At 37.0% G+C, this 27,391-nt stretch overlaps 2 protein-coding genes across 2 annotated transcripts in view; both read left to right on the top strand.

The window, feature by feature from the left end:
- LOC134796153 (ATP-dependent translocase ABCB1-like) overlaps positions 1-18,712 on the top strand; it is a 38,055-nt gene extending 19,343 nt beyond the window's left edge. Inside the window, exon 23 of the mRNA XM_063768125.1 lies at positions 17,889-18,712. Within this exon, the coding sequence (XP_063624195.1) occupies positions 17,889-18,083 (195 nt within the window). The 3' untranslated portion in view covers positions 18,084-18,712. The remainder of the gene's footprint in view (positions 1-17,888) is intronic.
- Positions 8,184-9,274, top strand: LOC134796155 (vacuolar protein sorting-associated protein 16 homolog). The gene is made up of 3 exons (XM_063768127.1): positions 8,184-8,385; positions 8,681-8,827; positions 9,176-9,274. Exons 1-3 carry the CDS (start codon positions 8,215-8,217, stop codon positions 9,227-9,229), a joined length of 372 nt encoding a protein of 123 aa, XP_063624197.1. The 5' UTR covers positions 8,184-8,214; the 3' UTR covers positions 9,230-9,274.
- Positions 18,713-27,391: the final 8,679 nt, after the last annotated feature.

Genomic DNA, 27,391 nt, shown 5'->3' with positions numbered 1-27,391 from the left:
GATGAGTAAATATACCGATTCATTATAAGTGTGCGGTCTACTGTTATACATGTAGCAGCTACGTATGTTACGTAGCCCATGCCAGTACGTAAGGACCCAGTCACCTGATCCTAGCACGCAAGCTACGTAAAATACGTAGACAGTGCCATGATGAGTATATATGCATATTCATTATACGTGTGCAGTCTACTGTTATACATGTAGCAGCTACTTATCTTACGTAGCTCATGCCAGTACGTAAGGACCCAGTTACCTGATGCTAGCACGCAAGCTACGTATAATACGTAGACAGTGCCATGATTAGTAAATATGCATATTCATTATACGTCTGCGGTCTACTGTTATACATGTAGCAGCTACGTCTCTTACGTAGCCCATACTAGCACGTAAGGAGCCAGTCACCTGATGCTAGTACGCAAGCTACGTAAAATACTTAGACAGTGCCATGTTGAGTAAATGGGTATCGTCTTGGGTCGTCCCATTAGGTTTTTGCCAAGTTCTTAAATTAGTCCTATTCTGCTTTCGTCACCCATTCTACATTCGTCACTTTTGTCGGTGGGCTTTCTCATCTTTGGTCATATTTGCTGTTTGCCTTTTTCTTATTCCGACCCATTCCGGTATTCTTCATTATCTTGTTTGGGCATGTTCGATTTTAGTCTATCTCGTATTCAGTCTCATTCATTATTCGTCATTTTTCTTCGACACGTTCGATATTGGTCCCATTCGGTTATTGACAAGTTCTTAATTTGTCTTATTCTGTATTCTGTCATATTCTTCATTCGTCACTTTCGCTGGTAGTCTTTGTCATCTTTAGCCATATTTGTTGATTGTCTTTTTCCCAGTGTGGTTATCAATTTCATCATCCCTTCCCTCCCGTGAGCGTCATAGAAGTCGCCCTGAAGAAGGTTGACAGCAGTTACCAAAGCTTTAATCAGTCTGAAACTATCTAAGTAGCCATACTACTGTGCCCTGGTCTAAGACCAGGCACGGCACGACGTAGTAAGCCCCGTGTCCCCGTTTTGGATTAATCTCCCCTACATGTGTATTGTTTAGGATACATTTAATTAATATTTAAGTATAAGGATTATTGTTTATGGAATCAAAACAAAAAACAAGACAAATAGTAAATGGGACGAATATCGAACGGGACGAATATTTAACGTGACAAATAGAGAATGTGTCCAAATTTCAAAAGATCCTAAATAATAAAAATACGAAATTAGAATAAGACCAAAGACGATATTACGAATAACGAATGAGACTAAAAAAAGAAATTGACTAACATCGAACATGCCCAAAGAAGATGATGACGAATACCGGAATAAGCCGAAATAAGAAAAAGGCAAACAACCAAGTATAACCCAATATGAAAAAGACCACCGATGAACTTGACGAATGTAGAATGGGTGACGAAAGCAGAATGGGACTAATTTAAGAACTTGACAAAAAACTAATGGGACGACCCAAGAGTATACCAGTAAATGGGTCATTCCACCGTTTCGGGTGTTACACTTGAACTCATAAAATAAGGTTTTATTCGATATAGTAACAGGAACTAGGAGGTTAAACTATTAATTCATCTACTACTTTGATAATATTTTCTTTTCCTGAACACACATAATTTAAAGTATAAGAGTAATAACGAGAGACTCACTAAAAAGTAGCTGTTTCGGGTGTTACGCGAATTGGCCTATAGCTTCTGACCATCAGTACCAAAATGCATAAATTAGCGAATTTTCTCAAGTAACCTCCAGTTTTATTTATGTCAAGTAATATAGTCCTTATAGTCTACTGAAACACTAAAGTAACACTTAGTATCACTTTTTATTTAATTTTAATAAAATAAATTACCTGTTTCGGGTGTTACTCATGGTTCGTTTCGGGTGTTACGAGTACGAATCTAAGACAGATTTATACGAAATCAGGGCTCATTTTATTGAAAATATTGTCTTTTTAATAAATTCGATTAAAAACATAAGTATTAAATGCTGAATTATTATAAAATACATTAGTCTTAACAATAAAAACTGTTTCTCGTAGATATCATAATTATTTTTCTTTCAATGCGAATATTTCCGGAAATATTCCCTTAATCAAAAAATGGTTGATGGTGACACCTATTCATTTTGAAAAATCTATCCAACGACACCCCACATCACAGGATTAAAGGCGAAAATAAATAAAAAATATGTTGTACAGGAGCTACCCTAAAAAAAATTTTTTTTTGTAATTTTTGTGTTACTACTTTGTCGCCATGATTGATTTATGTATCCATGCCCAATTTCAGCTTTCTAGCACTAACCACCACGGAGAAAAGCCGGGGACAGACAGGCGGACGTTTCGGGTGCTACACAACTTCAAACTTTAAAACATACGATTAAAGCAGACGCTAAAACAATAATTACTACACATTTGAATAGATTCACATCATAGCCTTTCTTTGGCAAAACATGTTTGGCTATAGTTAATTACGGGGAAAGTTACACATATTTTTGTCTCTTTTTCGTTTCGGGTGTTACTTTGAGACCACAGTCTAGAATACTCTTCTAAAAACCGATTAATCCATGCTTTTGATGCTAGCACGCAAGCTACGTAAAATACGTAGACAGTGCCATGATGAGTAAATATGCATATTCATTATACGTGTGCGGTCTACTGTTATACATGTAACAGCTACGTATCTTACGTAGCCCATGCCAGTACGTAAGGACCAGTCACCTGACGCTAACACGCAAGCTACGTATAATACGTAGACAGTGCCATGATGAGTAAATATGCCGATTCATTATACGTGTGCGGTCTACTGTTATACATGTAGCAGCTACGTATCTTACGTAGCCCATGCCAGTACGTAAGAACCCAGTCACCTGATGCTAGCACGCAAGCTACGTAAAATACGTAGGCAGTGCCATGATGAGTAAATATGCATATTCGTTATACGTGTGCGGTCTACTGTTATACATGTAGCAGCTACGTATCTTACGTAGCCCACGCCAGTACGTAAGGACCAGTCACCTGACGCTAACACGCAAGCTACGTATAATACGTAGACAGCGCCATAATGAGTAAATATGCCGATTCATTATACGTGTGCGGTCTACTGTTATACATGTAGCAGCTACGTATGTTACGTAGCCCATGCCAGTACGTAAGGACCCAGTCACCTGACGCTAGCACGCAAGCTATACCCCCAAATATATACCCCAGGGGAGAATCTCTGCATAGACGAATCTTTAATTTTGTCTAGAGGCCGGAGTGGCATTCGCCAATATATTAAAGGTAAACGCCACAAATATGGCATCAAAATGTATGTGTTAGCCACTCCTGGTGGCCTTGTCCTCCAATCTCATATGTACAGAGGGAAAAATGATATTGAAATTGGAGGGCAAGGCCATACAGGCAAGGTAGTGGCTAAACTTCTCCAGTCATATTTAGAAAAGGGCCGTCATATTTTCATGGACAATTTTTATAAGTGTCGGGCTCGCAAAAATTTTAATGGCAAAAAAAACTAATGTTACCGGAACGTTGCGATCTCGATGAAAAAATTGGGCAAAGGAGGCAGCATATATATTAGGTTCGATAAGAATGGGATTTGTGTTTGCAAGTGGAAAGACTTAAATTCTATGTTTTTATCACTACAAAATCCTGCCTTTTTTGGTTGTGACGCCTGTGACTATATTTTTTGTCATTCGTGTACTTTAATAATGAAAATATACCAAATTTACTTCCTTTAAGGTAAAGGGCCCCTGTTTTGGCAGGTTAAGGCTCTTGAGAGTTTGTATATTTTTTTTAAATATTACTAAGCATATACCTTGAAAGCTTTTGAGTAAGTTATATTAGTTCTTTGTTTCGAATTTTTTCGTGAACCTCTTATTTGGCTCCCATTTCGTGATACAAATTTAGGTCAGCTCCTAAGTTCGTGAATTCGTGTCCCCTGTTTCGGAATAAAGTTTTCTTAGAGTAATTGGTGATAATTTGCTGATAATCATTTTAAATATTTAACGGTCTTACCTACTTACGAGTAATTGTAAGGTCAAATTAAAAGTAATATTTAAAATTAATGTTAAATTGAGAGCTAGCTAAAAGTTTTTTGTACTCGTCGACTTTAATGGTTGAATTAAGACTTTGTAAACCATATGGGTACTTTAATACTTGATTATAAGCCGAACTATATAAATTAAAAATATATAATAATAATAATTAAACTGAAACCGGTTCACGGGTATCTATTGATGTACCCGTGAATGGGTTCCAGCAGGCGTTCTATATGAAATCAAATTTCTCCAAACGGCCTCTACGTGTTGGATCCATATCCCCACGCACGCCTTTGTAAATGACCGGGCTCGAAAGACCCGAGAGTTTTAAAACGGAGATACAAATAATAATTATTTACAAAAAAAATGTACTATCTTATACGTTAAATATAAACATAGACAAAAATAAATCAAATAAATTGAATTATAAATAAAATTGTGCTAGTAGTTAATATGAGAATATACGTGGAATATACCTTAAAATTTTTAACTCGGGTCACATTCAAACTCGTTTTATGAGAATTCTAGTGAAAAAAACGTATACCGAATTTCGCTCAAACGAAACTTGATGAAATACATTAATTGTTTTCTAATTTATTTTTTTAATTTTATTCGATGTTATATTTAAAAACAAGCACTCATAATGTATCTAGAAAAACCTTGATTCGTTAGTGGCACGAAATAGGAGACACACGAAAAATAAAATGACCGCTATTTCGTGAGTCGATTTATTTTCAATTTTAAGGTAATTCTATGCATATATTCAGTCTTTTTTCTTATCAAATCAATTACTAAGGAACCCACAGAAACACTCCCAAAAACTTTTATTCGAATGGGTTTAGCTTTTCCTTCCTATAAGCTTAACAAGTGAGAGCGCGCACCTTACGCCTAAAAAAAGTGCACGCATACAACACAGCTGCTCGCGGCCGTCTGACAGTTTCGACCGTCGTATTACTCTCAGTTTAATCACTAAAATATTGGTTATTATTTTATTGAAGAGATTAAATAATACATTTTTTTTTCATATGTATAATTTGAATAAAAAATATTTGAATTCCTTATTATTTGCGCCAGAAACAAAACTAACGAAATAACGTACTAACACGAACTTGGGGCCCTTTACCTTATTTATGAAAAATTTTTATTGAATATTGTATCACGTCCAAGGTCATATTTTACTTTTACAGTATTTTGTGTGTTTTATTAAAAACGAAGACTTATACTCACATTCCCTAATACTGTACCTTTATTTTCGTAATTTTTTAATGACTTCATTGTAAATTTATCATTTTTTGTTGAAAATAACCGTAACCGATTCTAACCGATATTCGGTTATTTTTCGGGCATAACCGTAACCGAAACTGGTTATGAAGTTCGGCCGGTTATTGCATTCCCTACAGGGCAAGCTATGCTGGCGCCATCTGCTAAATACTTTGATCGGCCAACCCCATTTGTGGCGTTTTCCTTGGATATGACACCGTAGGATTGTGAACCCGTTAGTTTATAATCTAACGTAGGTTAGGTTAGGTTAGATTGTAATCTCCCTACCGTCCGTTTATAATTTAACTAGCGATATTATAAACTGACGACTGACGAGTGTTTACAATTTTACGGTGACATATAATTATATTGCCTAATCCCACTGCGACCTCTCGATAAAATCATGGATTCGTCAATCGATAAATTAATATTCTCCCAGGACTATACAATTCAGTCATTCTATGATTAAAATAACTAAACAATGAATCTAAATTGTCCTGTCCAAACCTTAACCATCTAAACATAATTAAAAATCTGTTACGCGAAATATAAAATGTACGAACTATATCTTTCTATTTTCGCACCGTGAACCACGTTCGATGTGTTGCCTCCCTGTCACACTTACGTACGAATTTACAAGTGCGACAGAGAGGCAATACGTCGAACGCGTTTTGCGATTGGTCTTGGTGTAGGTGCGTCAAGGTACGTATTTTTACGTAGCTGGCGTACTTAAATAAAGATGCGTTATTAGAAAGCGTGTCCTTGGCAAGTGTTGCCAACATAACGCATTTCATGTCAAATCTAGCGGATTAGAATAAATCGTATCCCACCCATGACTCGTGGGATTGGGGATTGGAAAGCGCTCAGGCCCGGTGTATTTGCCTTTCTTTTGCTAGAATAATACGCAAGAGCGATAGAGAGGCAAATAGACGATCGAACGATAGAAATTGTTCGCGGTAGCTTACCCCCAGGTCGAGTCAAAGGGCCTACCGAGAAACACTAAAATCGAAATTTCGTTGTCTGCCTCTCTATCACTCTTAAAGAGGCAGATAACTACATTTTTCAATTACCTATATAAAGTTTTAGCATTTTTTTAGCACATTTCAAAATTATCTAGCATATTTCTGGCATAATCTAGAATCTAGACATAAGTCTGGTATTTTTTCAAATTCCGAGTTGGCAACACCGTGGAAGAAAAGGGAAACCACTGATACCAGTCGCAAGAGAAAACAAACGAGCGTCGGCACGTTTTTGCTATGGCGGTGTATTAAAAATTGTTTAATTGTGAAAAGACTATCTGTGACGGTTCTGTGTCTGTGTATTAAGTGCCAGGAACCTCGGAACATTAAATTGAAGCATCAACAAGAGCGGGGGCTCTGCCCCTGACCACCTTTGGAGCCGGCTTCCATCACGAGGCGGTTAGCAACAGGTACCTACTGTGTTATTTGTTTGTGTAAGTACCTAGTTGATGATATGTAATTGCCTGAACATATATATCTATGGGTTGGTGATAGGTAATTAAATTAAAATAATAGTTGTTAACAGAATAATTATTTAATTTTGTTCTATACTAAAATCATTCATTTTCATTAAAGATGTTCGTCAAATCTATTATCCATTTATAAGTTTAAATGGTAGGCTTGTCTGGGGAAGAATGTGTCGCGGCCATTTTGACGTGAAATGTGATTTGCTAATTTGCAAATGATTAAAAACCGGCCAAATGCGAGTCGGACTCGCGCACGGAGGGTTCCGCACCATCAAAAAAAATAGAGCAAAAAGATCCCTTAAATATTTATTTTATTTTATTTTTAGTATTTGTTGTTATAGCGGCAACTGAGATACATCATTTGTGAAAATTTCAACTGTGTAGCTATCGCGGTTCATGAGATACAGCCTGGTGACAGACGGACGGACGGACGGACAGCGAAGTCTTAGTAACAGAGTCCCGTTTTTTACCCTTTGGGTACGGAACCCTAAAAAACTGACTGATTAAAGGCTTCGTCACACAGGCGCGTTTTCCGGGCGGGGCGTGAGCGTTTTATATGTAAAAGCGGATGGATAGGAATCATTCTAGATTATATCTTCATAATTTTTCATACTTAAAAACACTGAATTAATAAAATTATACTAATGCAGCAGGTGCCCAAAATATAATAAGCAGACAGGTGGTTATCTACCTTGTTTGGTTGATACCTTGCTATTAACAATTAGCATAAACATTGTCAGAAATGATTAAATTGTAAAAAGTCTCAACTGAGCTGGCATCTTTCTTGCCACCATACACTTACAATAAGTATATATTAGAAAGGGAATATACTATTAGAAAGGGAGTACTGCCATATCCTTAGCACCATCCCATAGGTGCCATTTTAGATATGAAATTTAGCTTAGAGTCTATTCGGAAAGAGAAGAATAGTGAAACATATAAAAAATAACTACAAATGTATTTTACATGACTGAAACCATTTTTAGGGTTCCGTACCCAAAGGGTAAAACGGGACCCTATTACTAAGACTTCGCTGTCCGTCCGTCCGTCCGTCCGTCCGTCCGTCCGTCCGTCCGTCTGTCACCAGGCTGTATCTTACGAACCGTGATAGCTAGACAGTTGAAATTTTCACAGATGATGTATTTCTGTTGCCGCTATAACAACAAATACTAAAAACAGAATAAAATAAAGATTTAAATGGGGCTCCCATACAACAAACGTGATTTTTGACCAAAGTTAAGCAACGTCGGGAGTGGTCAGTATTTGGATGGGTGACCGTTTTTTTTTTTGCTTTTTTTTTGTTGTTTTTTTTGCTGTATGGTACGGAACCCTTCGTGCGCGAGTCCGACTCGCACTTGCCCGGTTTTTTTTTTATTTTTTGTTACAATTTAAATTCTTTAAGTAATATTTTACAGGCGTTTAGAAATTTACAACATGAACTGGTCCATGGATGAGGGCCTAGACAACATGATCATCAGTGGAGCCCTGTACGGAGTGCCTATTGCTGTGGTGCGGGACCGGAAGCAGTTTGGCAGGATTGCAACCACTGCCAAACCTGTCATAACAATTTACAACTGTGTAGGGAATGTTATATCAAAGATTTTGGTAAGTAATTTATTTAATATCTAAATTCCCTTTTAAAAATATTGTTAACAGTAAGTTAAAAATGTTGTTAACCACACATTTTCAAGTGTCCTGTTAACCTTTGTATTCTTATATCCCTGATCCTTAATCCCTAAATAATATTAGAAATGCTAAAGAGGTACCTACTCTCAGTCTGTCTGTTTTCACGCTTAAACATCTGAATCAATTAGCATATTACACAAATGAAAAATGCCTTTACAAGGATTTGACCCAGGCATTGTAGTTTGAAACATACCATCATCTGTGATATTTGCAGTGGAACAGCGGAGTCCTGGTCCACATGGGCTGGTCGGACGGGGAGCAGCTGCTGTGTGTGCAGGAGAGCGGAGATGTGCTCGTTTATGACATGTTTGGCGCCTACCAGAAGACATTCAATATGGGGCAAGAAATTAGGGACACTAAGGTAGCTATCATATTCTACTTATACATAAGGATATATTTATGTGTGGGTGTGGGGTAAGTGTGGCTGGCCTTTACAACTTTAATTTGAATTAGATATTTCTATGAACAAAAAAAATTACTTAGCTAAACACACTGAATTTACCTAAATGGACTACTGTGTTTATGTAGAAATAACTATATAAAATAAAATGACTCTATTTTATTACTCTTTACTTAACTAAGAATGTACTAGAATGAATGGTACTTATATAATGCACAGTTATACTCGTATTATATGTGCCGATGCATTTTTCCTCCCCTACTCTACTATTATATTCCCTACTATATTGTTTATACTGTTTGTGAACAGGTCAGCAAAGCACAGCTGTTCCCAAATAGGACTGGCTCTAACACCAACCGCTGAGCAACATCTCCGAGCCCAAAGTCAGGCCCGTACCAGATCTGCCACGTAAGTTGTTCAATTTGTTATATTTATTAAAATAAAAAGTGTAATATAACATTTATTTTTATGTTCAACTTGTTTTTAGGGTACCCCAAAACAAAAGGAAACAACTAAACCCTTATAGGATAACTATATTGTCCGTCCGTCCGTCTGTCTGTCAACGTACAATTATCCTTATTACAATAATCCGTACTATGAATATTTTAAACATACTAGAAAGTTAAATGGTGGGGACTAGAGACAGGTTTATTCCTATACACAACTTGTTCTGTGCGTGGCTTCTCTTGTTTCTATGTATACTTGGCAGTACTGAAAGAGAATGAGCTAAGTATTTATTATTTATGACTGTGACTGTTTTAGATTCAATTTGTTTACCCCAAAATCAAGCAAACTTACTATCCGGTATCACAGAATAAATAATAGTATTATCATACAGAACGGCCACGCACCGCCCCGCCCCGACTCTCATTACCTCGCCCCGCGACATGAATTTTTATCATTTTATTTGTTATGAAATGGAATTTTGATGTTTAATTATAGTAAGTCGGTTTGCTGCTGACGACACATATTGCTGATTTTTGACAGGAAGTACCACTCGGAAAATTTTGATGTTCTGGCAAATAGTAGACCAGTCGGTCATAACCATACGATCCGAAAAAACTCTAGGGGTGTCACTACTTAACAATCGCAAAAAAAAATATTGAACTTTTAATTTTGTCCTAGTTTTCTATTTTTTATGACAATAAAAAAACATTTAAAGTGAAAAACTGTCACAATGTCACAAATAGGATGTTGATACTTAGCATAAATATTCGTCACTAGAAGAAGTAGCCATAAAAAAAACAACAGGTTGCACTCCGGGAGTGCCGACAGAAGTGAAAACTCAATGACTAGTCCAAAATGTCTGCAGCACTATGTATAATTGATCCATCCTCCTTTCTATTGAAAAACTTTAGTTACGAAATTGCTGGTCGCAGGTTGTTGGTGAGCTTGTTTAAAATTTGAAATTCAAATTTATAGCGTTAATTGTTTAAAATTCGAATAGAAATTGTAAAGTTACCTTGCAGACCTCGCATCTTAATATATTTGGTCATGATATTTTGAGTTTTATTCACCAGTACTAGAGTTCACTTTTATTAGCGATATCATCAAGATGTCGCTTTATTGAATTATGTCATTGAGTTTTTCTTTATTGATTTAAATGCCATCTAAATGAGTGGCCATCTAAACCTTACGGTCACATGATCGCCTTACGGTCACGTGATCGCCTTACGCTGTCTTGAGTTTATCATTTTTTCCCCACCTCAAAAAGTGCCCAGCGCCGCTACAGAAGTTTTCACTTCAAAAAAACAGTCTGTTTAACGCAAGGGCCGATTTACTATGGAAAGCCGACTATGGCCTTTATACGATTTTATGATCTTTTGTTACTTTTTAAAATAACCATTGCCAATTGTTTCAGATGACGACACAGAGACTGTAAGGAACGTTTGTCTTATGCTTCTGGCATATGTCAGAAACGTATCGCCGGCTCGAAAACGGAAAGGCGCAGTGGCTCTGAAGTTTTCTCGCGCGGAAATATGCGACGGATTTTTCAAACAAGTGTCATCAGAAGCACATGCCATTAGCTACATAATCGAGAAGAGAGAACAATACAAATAGAAGTGGACTATGCAGTCATTTGATATTTTACTATTTTTTGTTACTATTCGTACACTCAGTATTTTTTTGTATTTGTCTATTATTCTTTTGGAACATATGTACACCCTTAAAACATGTCTTAAATCAGAAATAATAGTAACACAATTTACAATTACAGAAGTAACAAGTGAATGTCATTATTGTTTTAGTCACTAGAGTCCTAGATCAGTCAACAGAGTGATCACTACCTGTGAGCGTCTATCAAATGGTGTTCTTATGTTGTAGAATCCCAATTGGATAAAAACCCACAGATCATTACATTCTTCGGGATAGCAAGCTCCGGTTGATTGGTATATTTTAAAGACACAGTCTATGGCAGTTACAAGTTTTTCGAAACGGTAAACAGTTTCGTTGACGACAACGTATGCAGCGTTTACATTCGAGATTAAAAAAATACCCAGTAGTTACCACTATCTTAGTTTGGTGGTAAAAGGTGGGGAAAAAAATCCCAGTAGTTACCACTGGTAACAACGTGGTGGTAACTAGTGGGAATAAGCCTTGATCTTAAGCATAGTATTAATATAGTACTTTTGTTTGTAATAGGTATTAAAATAATGGTCAACAATAATCTGTCATAAAATGTTGTAAAATAATACAGTTTCAAACTGATTAGTTTATGTTAGTTTGTTTGTAATATTTCTATTGACATAAACATTGGAAACACTCAAATGCATATTTTTTTCTAATAGCTCACTTCAATTAGCAGTCCTTTACCTAAAAAAATTGTATCGTACTTGAATAGGTTTGCTTAAATAGGTACTTAATATTTGTAAAGCTCCAAGTAATTATAAGTTAATGCGGTTTTTTACTTTATTAAATTGAAGAATCATGCAAAACTACGTTTACGTAATCTGCCATGTAATTCTCTAAGCAATGTCGTTCCAAAACTCCAATACCTCGTCGTTCCGAAATCCATACTTGCATTGATATTAAACCTAAAATTTGTTGTCAATGATGTTGATAGGAGAATATCATGGCTGGACAGGTGCGATAATGGCTCAGGATCAGTAAATAAAATGTCATCCTACGTATGTTGATAAGTTGGCCAGGTACCGTACCGTATAATATTTATTGTACTATTATCGTGTGTCCTAATAGGTCTACATAGTAGCTTTGTATAATTATAATGGTATAGGGAGTATTACTGCAATGTTCTGCCGCCAGAGTGCAGCACTAGCACAAACTGTAAACCATATAAGAGTAGCTTATAATATACTATGCCGTAAACAGTTTTTAGACCAGTTCTCACAGATTATTTGTTACGAACAAATATGACATTGATGCATCGAGGAGGTTTGTTTACTGTTTGTTCTAGTGGCGCCCCCCACGCAGTTTTGCGTAATATTGCCTATTATACTTAATACTTACACTAGATAATATTTATGCTGGTCAGTTGTCGTACTGATTTGGGTTCTAGCCTCCCGAGTCCCGCTTGTCATTTTTGCAGTTTTGAATTTGGAACCTTGTAGGTACCTATTTTATTTTAATCTAAAATTCGATTTGGATTAAAGCCTTTATAAAGGCCTCAGGGACTCAGGAGGCTAGAGTCTGATGAGCGAAAAAAATGAGTTTTGACATGACGATAGTATCAACCTTCAAGTTAGTTCCTTTACCTACCACGACTCATGTTTTTTCGCACAAACTCTTAATAATTGTGTTTTACGTATGTACATACACTGTGACAGGTACTGTACTTGCTCAGGCAAAGTATATAACGGTGCGGCCTATGTATGTATGTATCGACAGGTACCGTAATTGCTCAGGCAAAGTATATAATGGTGCGGCCTACGTATACTTAAACGTATGCCTGACAGGTAACTTACTGGCTCAGATCCAGTGTATAATAGAACATCCTACGTACGTAGCGTAGATATGCCGGTGAGGTACCGTACTGATTCTTGTCCAGTATATAATGGAATATCCCACGTATGTAGTACAGTCGTCATCAGATATATCTGAGCGGCCAGCGAGCTCACAAATATCTGAACATGCCTTTATTGTCAAGGTGTTACAGTGCGTGTTCAGACATTTTTGACCACCTCGTCCGCCCCGATATATCTGATGGCGACTGTACTACGTACGTGGGATATTTCATTATATACTGGACCAGAATCAGTACGGTACCTCACCGGCATATCATCGTACGTAGGATGTTCTATTACACACTGGATCTGAGCCAGTAAGTTACCTGTCCGGCATACGTATATACGTAGACCGCACCATTATATACTTTACCTGATCAAGTACGGTACCTGTCCGGCATACGTACATATGTAGGCCGCACCATTATATACTTTACCTGAACAAGTACGGTACCTGTCCGGCATACGTACATACGTAGACCGCACCATTATATACTTTACCTGATCAAGTACGGTACCTCTCCGGCATACGTACATATGTAGGCCGCACCATTATATAGTTTACCTAAACAAGTACGGTACCTGTCCGGCATACGTACATACGTAGACCGCACCATTATATACTTTACTTGATCAAGTACGATACCTGTCCGGCATACGTACATATGTAGACCGCACCATTATATACTTTACCTGATCAAGTACGATACCTGTCCGGCATACGTACATATGTAGGCCGCACAATTATATACTTTACCTGAACAAGTACAGTACCTGTCCGGCACACGTACATACGTAGGCCGCACCGTTATATACTTTACTTGAGCAAGTACAGTACCTGTCCGGCATACGTACATACGTAGGCCGCACCATTATATACTTTACTTGATCAAGTACGGTACCTGTCCGGCATACGTAAATACGTAGGCTGCACCATTATATACTTTACCTGAACAAGTACGTTACCTGTCCGGCATACGTACATACATAGGCCGCACCGTTATATACATTACCTGAGCAAGTACAGTACCTGTCCGGCATACGTACATACGTAGGCCGCACCATTATATACTTTACCTGATCAAGTACGGTACCTGACTGGCATACGTAAATACGTAGGCTGCACGATTATATACGTTACCTGAACAAGTACGTTACCTGTCCGGCATACGTACATACATAGGCCGCACCGTTATATACTTTACCTGCGCAAGTATAGTACCTGTCCGGCATACGTACATACGTGGGCCGCACCATTATGTACTTTACCTGAGCAATTACAGTACCTGTCCGGCATACGTACATACGTAGGCCGCACCATTATATACTTCACCTGAGCAAGTACATTACCTGTCCGGCATACGTACATACGTAGGCCGCACCATTATGTACTTTACCTGAGCAACTACAGTACCTGTCCGGCATACGTATATACGTAGGCCGCACCATTATATACTTTACCTGATCAAGTACGGTACCTGTCCGCCATACGTAAATACGTAGGCTGCACCATTATATACTTTACCTGAACAAGTACGTTACCTGTCCGGCATACGTACATACGTAGGCCGCACCATTATGTACTTTACCTGAGCAACTACAGTACCTGTCCGGCATACGTATATACGTAGGCCGCACCATTATATACTTTACCTGATCAAGTACGGTACCTGTCCGGCATACGGAAATACGTAGGCTGCACCATTATATACTTTACCTGAACAAGTACGTTACCTGTCCAGCATACGTACATACATAGGCCGCACCGTTATATACTATACCTGAGCCAGTACAGTACCTGTCCGGCGTACGTACATACGTAGGCTGCACCATTATATACTTTACCTGAGCAAGTACATTACCTGTCCGGCATACGTACATACGTAGGCCGCACCATTATGTACTTTACCTGAGCAAGTACAGTACCTGTCCGGCATACGTATATACGTAGGCCGCACCATTATGTACTTTACCTGAGCAACTACAGTACCTGTCCGGCATACGTACATACGTAGACCACACTATTATAAACTTTACCTGATCAAGTACGTTACCTGTCCGGCATACGTACATACGTAGGCCGCACCATTATATACTTTACCTAAGCAACTACAGTACCTGTCCGGCATACGTACATACGTAGACCACACCATTATAAACTTTACCTGATCAAGTAGGTTACCTGTCGCCATACGTACATACGTAGGCCGCACCATTATATACTTTACCTAAGCAACTACAGTACCTGTCCGGCATACGTAAATACGTAGGCAATACAATTATTTACTGGACCTGACCCTAACCAAACCTACACATACGTAATATACACCGTGCTTTCATGGATAATTTTGGGCGTATCGACAGCTACTTATTGTAAGTAGCAAACACCCTACCTACTTATTGTACGTAGGAAAACGTGCCAGTGGTAAATTACGTAGCCGTACCAATTACTTTTATCAGTAGCGCGGCTACTTACGCTTAACTACGTACGCAACATTGTGCCGGCTACAAACGTCATGCTGTATCATTTTTCCATGTATTTTCCGTATGCGGGCTACTTAAAATTTTCTCCGTGTACCTATTTATTTAGTTCTCTATATTCAGATATCTCAAGGCCCATAGATAATTAGATATAATTACCTAACTTAAAGTTACGTCACCGGTTCCTGTTTGTTTGTTGTTTACTTTCTTATAGCTGGTTTGTTACTGTACACCGTTGTATGGGGACCTTGCACTTTGAGACTATGCGCTGAAACTTGGCACAGTTGATTCTTAGCTGGTCATGAGACCGGGAGACCTCGAGAGGCACGTCTCATTTAGTGGGGGGGAGGGGGAAAAGTTCGACGCTGCCGCGCTTCACTTGGAGCAATATTTCTCTAAAACTATACCTATTAGGGCATGTAATATATCATTTTCGGATAAATTAAGGATGAGGAATCTAGTTTTGGAACAAAAACAATGCACTTTGTAACAAAAAAAAAGCATAAAGTAGAAAAGACTAAAAAACGTATTTTTGATTTTTTCATAATTACCAATTTTTTTTTAAAGTGTAGCAGGAATCTGGAAACAAAAAATACAATCGTAAAGCTACACTTATTACGTTTAAGAAAATATATAGTTTATTATACAAAACTGTTGTTAAATGGGACATAAAAAATAATATTAAGCGTGGGTCAGAGTGATCTCAATACAAAATATTATGAATGTGGGAAAGTTACCTATAATTTGTTCTACAATCGTTTATTTTTCTTGTTTTTCGTAAATAACTCGTAAATGGTAGCCCACAGCAAAAACATATCTTTTACGTAAATAATCTGTTTCAGATTTCTTATAAAATAAGTGCTACTTTTTTTCGCTACCATCAATATTAAAAAAGATATTGAAGGGAGAAAATAAATACTTAGGTCCCCTTTTTAGGGTTCCGTACCCAAAGGGTAAAACGGGACCCTATTACTAAGACTTCGCTGTCCGTCCGTCCGTCCGTCCGTCCGTCCGTCCGTCCGTCCGTCCGTCCGTCCGTCTGTCACCAGGCTGTATCTCACGAACCGTGATAGCTAGACGGTTGAAATTTTCACAGATGATGTATTTCTGTTGCCGCTATAACAACAAATACTAAAAACAGAATAAAATAAAGATTTAAATGGGGCTCCCATACAACAAACGTGATTTTTGACCAAAGTTAAGCAACGTCGGGAGTGGTCAGTACTTGGATGGGTGACCGTTTTTTTTTGCTTTTTTTTTTTGTTTTTTTTTTTTTATATGGTACGGAACCCTTCGTGCGCGAGTCCGACTCGCACTTGCCCGATTTTTTAGTCATTCGTAAATAACTCGTAAACGATCGCCAATAGCAAAAAAATTTTTAGTACATGAATAATTAGCATAAAATTTCCTACAAAAAAGGTTATTCAAACTTTTTCGCTAGGATCAATATTTAAAAAGCGGACCTTAGAATTTATTTTCTCTCTTTAATATCGTTTTTAATATTGATTCTAGCGAAAAAGTTTGAATTACCTTTTTTGTAGGAAATTTTATGTAAATTATTCCTGTACGAAAAATTTTTTGCTATTGGCGATCGTTTACGAGTTATTTACGAATGACTAAAAAATCGGGCAAAAAAGGGGACCTAAGTATTTATTTTCTCCCTTCAATATTTTTTTTTATATTGATGGTAGCGATAAAAAGTAGCACTTATTTTATAAGAAATCTGAAACAGATTATTTACGTAACAGATATTTTTTTGCTGTGGGCTACCGTTTACGAGTTATTTACGAAAAACAAGAAAAATAAACGATTGTAGAACAAATTATAGGTAACTTTCCCACATTCATAATATTTTGTATTGAGATCACTCTGACCCACGCTTAATATTATTTTTTATCTCCCATTTATCAACAGTTTTGTATAATAAACTATATATTTTCTTAGACGTATTAAGTGTAGCTTTACGATTGTATTTTTTGTTTTCAGATTCCTGCTACACTTTAAAAAAAAATTGGTAATTATGAAAAAATCAAAAATACGTTTTTTAGTCTTTTCTACTTTATGCTTTTTTTTGTTAGAAAGTGCATTGTTTTTGTTCCAAAACTAGATTCCTCATCCTTAATTTATTCGAAAATGATATATTACATGCCCTAATAGGTACAGTTTTAGAGAAATGTTGCTCCAAGTCAAGCGCGGCGGCGTCGAACTTCCCCCCCTCCCCCCCACTAAATGAGACGTGCCTCTCGAGGTCTCCCGGTCTGTATCTGCTCATGACCAGCTAAGAATCAACTGTGCCAAGTTTCAGCGCATAGTCACAAAGTGCAAGGTGTCGTGCACTAACAAACTAGCTATTAAAATACCTGACCATTCGAATTGACCACCAAACCAGTGACAAGCCACAATCAACGTTAGTTAAACGCTAGGATCAGTGACGCTATTAAGTTATCAATCTTTAAGAACTGTCCACTCGCTTGAACTCTACTACCTAGGTAATAGGGCCGAGGGCTGGTAACATGCTGGTAACCACGTCTACAATGTACAACTTTTAACTTGTAACTCATCAGCGACATTGTTTTCAGGTGGTGCAAGAGGCACTGGACTTGGCGAAGGCCGGGCGCACGTGCGTGATGATCGCGCACCGCCTGAGCACGGTGCGGGACGCTGACACCATATGCGTCGTGCACGACGGACGCGTCGCCGAGCGCGGCACGCACCAGGAGCTCATGGACCTCAGGAAACTGTATTACAACCTCAACCGGCGTGGATATTCATAGGGAAATCTAATTGAAGTTCCGTTAGAATATGTATATAGTTTGTGTCGTTTAGGGTGGGTTACACCACCGTTAAAGTGTTCGCTGAATTTTTATTGTATGAGAAGCTTCGTACTTCACTGCTGAGAGTGACGTTAGTCCGTCAACTATGGTTGGTGCAACCGACCCTTACACTTTTTAGTTTTTGGAGCAAAAATTTATTAATTTACTCTCTGCAATATTTGGACCCTAGAGCCTATAGAGAAATTTCTTTTTGGTGTCAGTGGTGATTTTTATATTGTTATTTATTGAAAGTAAATTACTCTCTGCACCCAGGCATTGATGTCTTATAAGATATGATTTTACTAGAAAAAAATATAGAGGACTGAGATTTTGTTTAGTTGTGAAATTAAAATAAGTAGGGAATTTTAGGGATTATTTATTTTCCTGTATGAGATTGTGGATGGTAAGAATTTTCATGATTCTTTCAGATTCATTCCAAACGCAAGTAGGTAAGTAATCTATTTTACCACAATTTAATCTCACTCTAATACCTTGTCTTGTTTATTGATTTCAATACTGAACTTGAACTAAGTATTAAAACACTGCATTTTTTATAGTACTACTATTACTACCATACCATTAGTTAGACCATAACTACTTCTACTATATTGAACTATAGTGTGTACCTAGTGCTACTACAATAGGATGCACAAAACTGTACAAAAATGATTATATTGTTAACTACTAAGATATTATAGGATGAATGTACCAGTCCCATTTTTAGAGAGACTTTGAAACAGTACTAGTATCAACCATTTACCCCTTAAGGCGCTCTTATACTCGAGTTTTACGTTTTCAAGGGGGTGAAGCAGACGCGTGGTAGATCGGGCAGGCGGGCGCCCCGCGCGGCGCACCGCACCATTCCCGCGCAGCACGTCTACGTCCTTATTCTGACGACATCGGTATTCTGAATTGTCAGTTCCGGGATTTTTAGTTCGGCAATTAATATTGAATAAGATTTATTAGTAAATTCGAATTTTGATGAGTACTTAATTAAAATTAAAAACCGGACAAGCGCGAGTCTTACTAATAGGGTTCCGTTTTACCCTAAAAATGGTAGGTAAGACGGTGAGGTCGGTGAGTGTACCTAAATAATTATTAATTATATACAATATGAGTGTATACTTGACTGATCATATTGTTGTAAAAATCGATTTCGACTGGCAAAACATATTATTTTTTGGCAACCGGGTTTTTTAACCTAATTAGACCCCGCTGAATCCGAAATTGCCGGTTGCTTGATCGAATTCTTGACTGGAAGTGAGATAGTTGATATTAAAGGTCCCTTTTTTTAGTTTTTCGTAAATAACTCTTAAACGGTGGCGCATAGCAAAAATTTTCTTAAACATAAGTAATCTGCATAAAATTGCCTACAAGAAAGATTCCGTACAATTTTTCGCTAGGATCAATATTCAAAGAGATATTAAGGCGGGAAAGTTAATTATAATCACTTTTCGAAGGTCTCTTTTTATGTTTTTCGTAAATAACTCGTAAACGGTGGCCAATATAAAAATAATCGACACAACATTTTCAATAAAAAAAGATTTAGTACATTTTTAGCAGGGATCAATATTTAAAAAGACAATAAAGAGGGAAAGTTAATTATAATAAATTCTAAGGTTCATTGTTTTTATTTTTTCGTTAATAATTTGAAAAGTATGACTCATAGCAAAAACAAATTTTACACAAATAATAAACATAAAATTTCCTACAAGAAACATGTAGAACACTTTTCGCTAGGATCAATATTTAAAAAGACAAAGCATCCGGTAAGTCAATTATAATCAATTTTAAAGTCCCTTTTTAGTTTTTTGTAAATAACACCGTTTACGTGTCTCATAGCAAAATAGGTTTTTATGAATAAATAATCTCCATAAAACATCTGAACACTTTTCTCTAGGATCAATATTTAAAACGATATTAAAGGAAGAAACCCATATAACCATTCCAGTCGCAGAATCACAAAGTGGTAACTAAATGTCAGATGTGTCGTAACAGAGTCCACACAATGTGTCTAGAATTGTTTCGAAACAAAGTGTCGTCGCCGTGTCTACACTTTTCCGTAACAAGGTGTCGACACATTTGTGTGCACTTTGCGTGCGGTTTGCGACTAAATCTGACAGCAAATTTGTGACAGCAAATGTCAATATAAAATACCTCTTGAAAACCAAGGTTTGTCAAACTACTATTAGTGTCTCGTGTGCTCGTAATTCTAGTAAGTCATCATGGGCAATGCAAATGATAATAATCGACCGAAACCATATAAACACCCAACACCCGTCAACCTTTTACAGAAAAGTTTTTAAAGAAATTCAATAAGCTACTTAGGTCAGGCAACGAATGCTCCAAAAGTTGTAGAGGGAAATGCTCGGAACACAATTTTTGACTCCGTAACTCGGTTTGACAAGTTAGGAGGTGAACATATCAAAAGTCCCCGGCCGTAGCCCTTGAGCGGGGGGGAGAGAGGGGGCTTTGAAGGTCCCATTTTCCCGTTTTTCGATTATATCTCGGAAACTATGCATCTCAGCGACATGGCCACTTATACAAAATGAAAGTTAATTTAATTTGTTACAAGTTTATTCCGTCAATTTTTTCGATATGTTGGATAGTTTTTGAGATATCCGCTCTTGAAAGTTTATTTAGGGCTCTCAATTTTATCTTGATATATCTATATCAGTGAAGGTGCTAGGCCGTGTTTGGTATCGTTTTCGTATAAATCTGGGGTGCTGAATCCATTTAAGATATCACATTGACACCATTCCACAAAATAAAAATAAATCTTTTTAGGGTTCCGTACCTCAAAAGGAAAAAACGGAACCCTTATAGGATCACTCGTGCGTCTGTATGTATGTCCGTCTGAATACACAAAATAGTTTTTTACCTATAGATGACAGGAAAACCTATTAGAAATGTGCAGTCAAGCGCGAGTCGGACTTAATGTACGGAACCCTTAATACGCGAGTCCGACTCGCACTTGGCCGGTTTTTTTGAAACTCTTCTTGACGCTTAACCGCTGAACCGATTTCGTTGAAATTTGGTATAGAAATAGTTTGCGTCCCGGAACAGGACATAGGATAGATCTTATAACCAAAATCATCTTTTGAAGGTGTGAAAAGTGGCGTGGAAATTTGTACGGGAAATCAATAACCGCTGAACCGATTTATATGAAATTTGGGATGGTCTACATCTTTGATTTAGTTAAAAAAACCGGGCAAGTGCGAGTCGGACTCGCGCACGAAGGGTTCCGTACCATAATGAAAAAAAAAAACGAAAAAAAAATGCAAAAAAAATAACGGTCACCCATCCAAGTACTGACCACGCCCGACGTTGCTTAACTTTGGTCAAAATTCACGTTTGTTGTATGGGAGCCCCATTTAAATCTTTATTTTATTCTGTTTTTAGTATTTGTTGTTATAGCGGCAACAGAAATACATCATCTGTGAAAATTTCAACTGTCTAGCTATCACGGTTCGTGAGATACAGCCTGGTGACAGACGGACGGACGGACGGACGGACGGACGGAAGGACGGACGGACGGACAGCGAAGTCTTAGTAATAGGGTCCCGTTTTACCTTTTGGGTACGGAACCCTAAATAATAGGGTCCGGTTTTACCTTTTGGGTACGGAACCCTAAAAAATGATGAAAAAACATGACTTCAAACCTAAACTTAAACAGTATTAACTTCAAGAAGTCAATTCTGAATTCCCCCCTACACCTCATTTCACACCTTTAAAGGGTGATTTTTGAGATAACTTATTATATCCTGTCTCGGGACTCAAAATATATGTGTACCAAATTTAAATTAAAACTGTTCAGCAGTTTAAGCGTGAAGAGGAGTTTAAAAGAAAGTATTTTAATAAGTTTATATGTTTTTACTTCGGAATGGTGTCAATGTGATACCTTAACTAAATTTGGTACTGCGAATTTATACGAAAACGATACCAAAACATGGCCTCGTAGCTTTACTGTTGTAGAAGTCAAAAGAAAATTGAGTGCCCTAAATTCTTATTACTTGGCCAAACTTGTGTAGAAGGAAAAGGTAAAATAAAAGTCTTCGGCAGGAATATAAGACACAAATATATATATTTTTTGCGTTACTATTTCATTCATCAAATATAAACATACCTTGATTATACTATTCTAGTGAGATCCTCATAGATAAACAAAAACATTTACTTAAAAAATTACAAGGTCGAAATGTCACGGAACTTTTTTTTTTTTCCTTTTTTAAGGGGCTTTTTCGATTGAACGAATATGTCACCCCATAAAAAACAGACTTAATTAACAAAGTTAAAAGAAAGTAAATAGCTACATCTAGTTTAATTACATCACACATTTCTGTCCCTCAGACCGCACTTAACAATATTTAGTACCTTTTCCACAACCTCAGACATGGGGTTCGAAAGGTAGGTATTACATAACCCAATGGAACTGTCATTGTCATGAAATATCTGTCTTCTAAGTCGCTCATTTCGGACACACTCCATTAAAATATGATACACATCCTCGACGCGATTACATAAGGTGCATAATTCCGAATTCACTTTACGCATGAGGTAGGCGAACTTATTCAATGGAATGTGTCCAGAGCGCAATCTCAATAATAAAACTAGATCCTGCCTACACAACACACTATTATCAATCCAAGGAGAATTAAAGGGTTGTGGCTGTATTGTCTTATACCAAATACCTTTGTCCCTAGATCTCTCGTCGAAATATTCCTTCCACAATTCGCGACACTTTAATTTGACTAAATGTAAACAGTCATTATTGCCCCCATATAATGTTTCAAGTGAAATTCAATGCCATCGCTGCATGCCTGTTTTGCTAATGCATCAGCTGTCTCATTGCCACTTATACCTACATGCGATGGAATCCATTGCAATATTATAACTTTTGCCATAGATTTAGTAATATGTGAAAAATATAAACTTTTATGACAAAAAAAATCTGGACACAATTTAAGAATCACCCAATTGCGTCGAGGAATCATCTGTATTTTTGCTTGTTTCATTACCTCCTCGCTCCTTTTTTGTCCTTTGTATTCTGTAGCAATTTGTTAGATCTGAAAATAAAGATAACTTGCGTAGTCACGGATGTCGATTTATAGGTTTTAGGGAGTGCAGAATTCGAAAACGATGATCATTTTATAATCCAAGATGGCGGCTACGTATTTTGTCATAAAAGTGGAATCCAAAATAGTCATCATTTTCGAAATCTGCGCCCCCTAAAACCTATAAAACGACATCCATGACGACTTTTATGACATAGTGCATGGCCGCCATCTTGGAATCCAAAATAGTCATCATTTTCGAAATCTGCGCCCCCTAAAACCTATAAAACGATATCCATGACGACTTTTATGACATAGTGCATTGCCGCCATTTATAAATTGAAAATGTTATCATTTTCGAAATCTGCGCCCCCCAAAACCTATAAAACGATTCCCATGACGACTTTTATGACATAGTGCATGGCCGCCATTTTGGATTCCAAAATGGTCATCAATTTCGAAAGCGGGGCCCCCTAAAACCTATAAAACGACATACATGACGACTTTTATGACATAGTGCATGGCCGCCATCTTGGAATCCAAAATGGTCATCATTTTCGAAATCTGCGCCCCCTAAAACCTATAAAACGACACCCATGACGATTTTTATGACATAGTGCATGGCCGCCATTTTGGAATCCAAAATGGTTATCATTTTCTAAATCTGCGCCCCCCAAAACCTATAAAACGACACCCATGACGACTTTTATGACATAGTGCATGGCCGCCATTTTGGATTTCAAAATGGTCATCATTTTCTAAATCGGGGCCCCCTAAAACCTATAAAACGACATCCATGACGACTTTTATGACATAGTGCATGGCCGCCATCTTGGAATCCAAAATGGTTATCATTTTCGAAATCTGCGCCCCCTAAAACCTATAAAACGACACCCATGACGACTTTTATGGCATAGTGCATGGCCGCCATTTTGGATTCCAAAATGGTCATCATTTTCAAAATTGGGGCCCCCTAAAACGTATAAAACGACATCCATGACGACTTTTAAGACACAGTGCATGGCCGCCATTTCGGATTCAAAAATGGTCACTATTTTCGAAATCGGCACTCCCTAAAACCTATATATCGACACCCATCTCGACTTTTATGACAAAGTGTTTTGCTACCATCTGCATGCAAGACATTTCTATTATTTTTACGTACAAAAATGGCCCCCTGTCAACTTTCAATCGAGATTTAATCGATAATTTATTCGATTAATATTCAGATTAATTCAATTTCAATCTATGTTAGGTCGACTAAACTAATCGCGATTAAAATTTGAGAATTAACTTTTTTTATTCCATTAATTAGTCGAATAAACAGTTAATCGATTAATGCCCATCTCTGACCACAGCATTTTTACACTTTGAGAATATCTGAAAACAAATCAACACAAGGAGCCATTTTGCAAATCCAGTAACATACCAGTAACTTTGTTATTACTTTTGACAGCGCGTGTCATGTGTCAACACAGAGTCGACACAAAGTCGAAACATTGCAACTACTTTGTGACTGCAATATTTCTCAGCCTTAAACCATATTTATACATCATAATTAACAAGTTTCGTAGTATGTAAAGCGTTATTTCTGTTATTTAAGTATAGTATACGCATCGAAGTACTAAAAATGCTTCAAATAATATAGTTATGAACACAGGCACTGAGAAGTAAACAATTTCATTTCCGGCTAAACTAAAACAATGTGGTGGCGCGTTGATTATATTACACTTAGTTTATCAAATCACTCGAGCAGTTTAATTCCCCATAATAATTTAAGTCATATTGTAATATAAATGCAAACAATATATAATTACGTCTTGTAATCCGTTTTAGAGATGGCGTATTAATGTCACTTATTTTTATTTAAGTATTTTTCCATCTGACAGTTTCCATTTGACAGGAACAAAATGAACGAATGAACGAATGATTTTGGCATAAAGTAGTCGCAAACCCGAAACAATGTGTGCACACGGCGACCACACTTTATGTCACTTTGTGTCATGTGTCGACCCTTCCCCATTTCTGGTAACTGTGTCGACACGGCGACGACTCTGCGACTGGAATTGTGACCGAAACAGACGGTGTCGACACAAGATGTGTCAACACCGCGTCGTAACGGCGACTGGAAATGGTTGTATGGGAAGTTAATCACAATCAGTTCACAGGTCGCTTTTTTTTTCGTAAATAACTCGTAAACGGTGCCCCCGTTGCAAAAAAATATTATACATAAATATTGAACATAAAATTGTCCACAAAAAAGGTTTTGTACACTTTTTCGCTACGATCAATATTTAATGAGGTATTAAAGGGGGTAAGTTAATTATAATCAATTTCCAGGTCCCTATTTTAAGTTTTTCGTAAATGACTCGTAAACGGTGGCCCATAGCAAAATAGGTTCTTAATGTTAATTAACCCCCCTTGGCTAAAAAGTGGCCTCCATGTTTAAAATTCATTTGTTTACGTAAGATGTCCGTCTTTGGGTCACGAATTTACATGTGTGTACCAAATTTCAACTTAATTGGTCCAGTACTTTTGAAGAAAATGGGCTGTGACAGACGGACAGACAGACATACAGTCGCACGAGTGATCCTATAAGGGTTCCGTTTTTTCCTTTTGAGGTACGGGACCCTAAAAACTAAAAAAAGTGACATGTGAATTGATTGTAATGAACTTTCTTCCTTTAATATCGTTTTAAATATTGATCATAGAGAAAAGTGTTCAGATATTTTTTGCAGGATATTTTATGTAGATTATTTATTCATAAAAACCTATTTTGCTATGGGACACCGTTTACGAGTTATTTACAAGAAACTAAAAAGGGACTTTAAAATTGATTGTAATTAACTTACCGGCTGCTTTGTCTTTTTAATATTGATCCTAGCGAAAAGTGTTCTACATGTTTCCTGTAGAGAATTTTATGTTTATTATTTATGTGTAAGATTTGTTTTTGCTATATGTCATACTTTTAAAATTATTAACGAAAAAATAAAACCAAGGAACCTTAGAATTTATTTAATTAACTTTCCCTCTTTATTATCTTTTTAAATATTGATCCCTGCTAAAAATGTACTGAATCTTTTTTATTGAAAATTTTGTGTAGATTATTAGTTCATTTTTTTTTATATTGGCCACCGTTTACGTGTTATTTACGAAAAACTAAAAAAAGGGACCTTTAATATCACATATCTCACTTCCAGTCAAGAATTCGATCAAGCAACCTTCGGATTCAGCGGGGTCTAATTAGGTTAAAAAACCCGGTTGCCAAAAAGTAATATGTTTTGCCAGTACAAATCGATTTTTACAAAAATGTGACCAGTCTAAATTATTCAATTTGATTAATTTTATAGCCTTTTAAAATATGTTTACACAATTTATCAATCGTGATCGTATTTAGATGGGTGTGTGCCTTTGCTGCCCAACTTGTTATAAAATGACAATATGACGGACGAATGTCTGAAATGTCACCGTATTTAAGAATTATTTTGCTTTTCTTCGTAAGTATGTTGAAAAACATTGTGTGTATAACATATTTGCATATTTATACGGTGATTACCCATTTTATGTAACGTCCGCTAAACTAGCACAGGTCCGACGCTGACAGTGGTCACGGGCGTACTGGCGTGAGGAATAGGCGCAAGGTATTGCCGCGTAGGGTGTAATTTAGTACGCAAAATGTTGAATTCATCAAATGATGAATGAAAAAATTAACGTATCGATAAAAGGACAAGCAATAATGAAGATTTACTTAAAAGCTATCGACTGAAGTAAGTTTCATATACATTTTCGTCCTAGTACTTCTAACATAAGGAAATAAAGACAGTGTTAGGCATGTTTTCAACTTAAGATTCTATCGAGAAAATAATGAGCCGTCGTGTTTCTGACAAGCAATAACGTAGTTCAAGGACTGAAGTTATACATACTAGAAAATAATGCATGAAATCCTTGTAAAAGTCTGTAAATATGGTGACAAAAAAGTGCATTTTACTACACACCGCACCTTAAAATGAAATTTACTTAAAGTTGCACTTAAAGGTGTGATTTACAATTTCATAAATTTCTGTTTAAGACTAGGTTTTATTAGTGTGGTTGGTACAATGATAAAATTGGGAGACTTTAAGAATTCTCAATATTTTCAAAATAAGTTTGAATTAGTGTACTACTGGTACACTCACCCTACTTAATTTACTATGTCAGTAAATACTAAGTTTAGTG

Source organism: Cydia splendana, chromosome 13 (genome assembly GCF_910591565.1).
Source record: "Cydia splendana chromosome 13, ilCydSple1.2, whole genome shotgun sequence".
NCBI classification, from domain to species: Eukaryota; Metazoa; Arthropoda; class Insecta; order Lepidoptera; family Tortricidae; genus Cydia; species Cydia splendana.
This window is presented reverse-complemented; position numbering and strand designations above follow the sequence as displayed.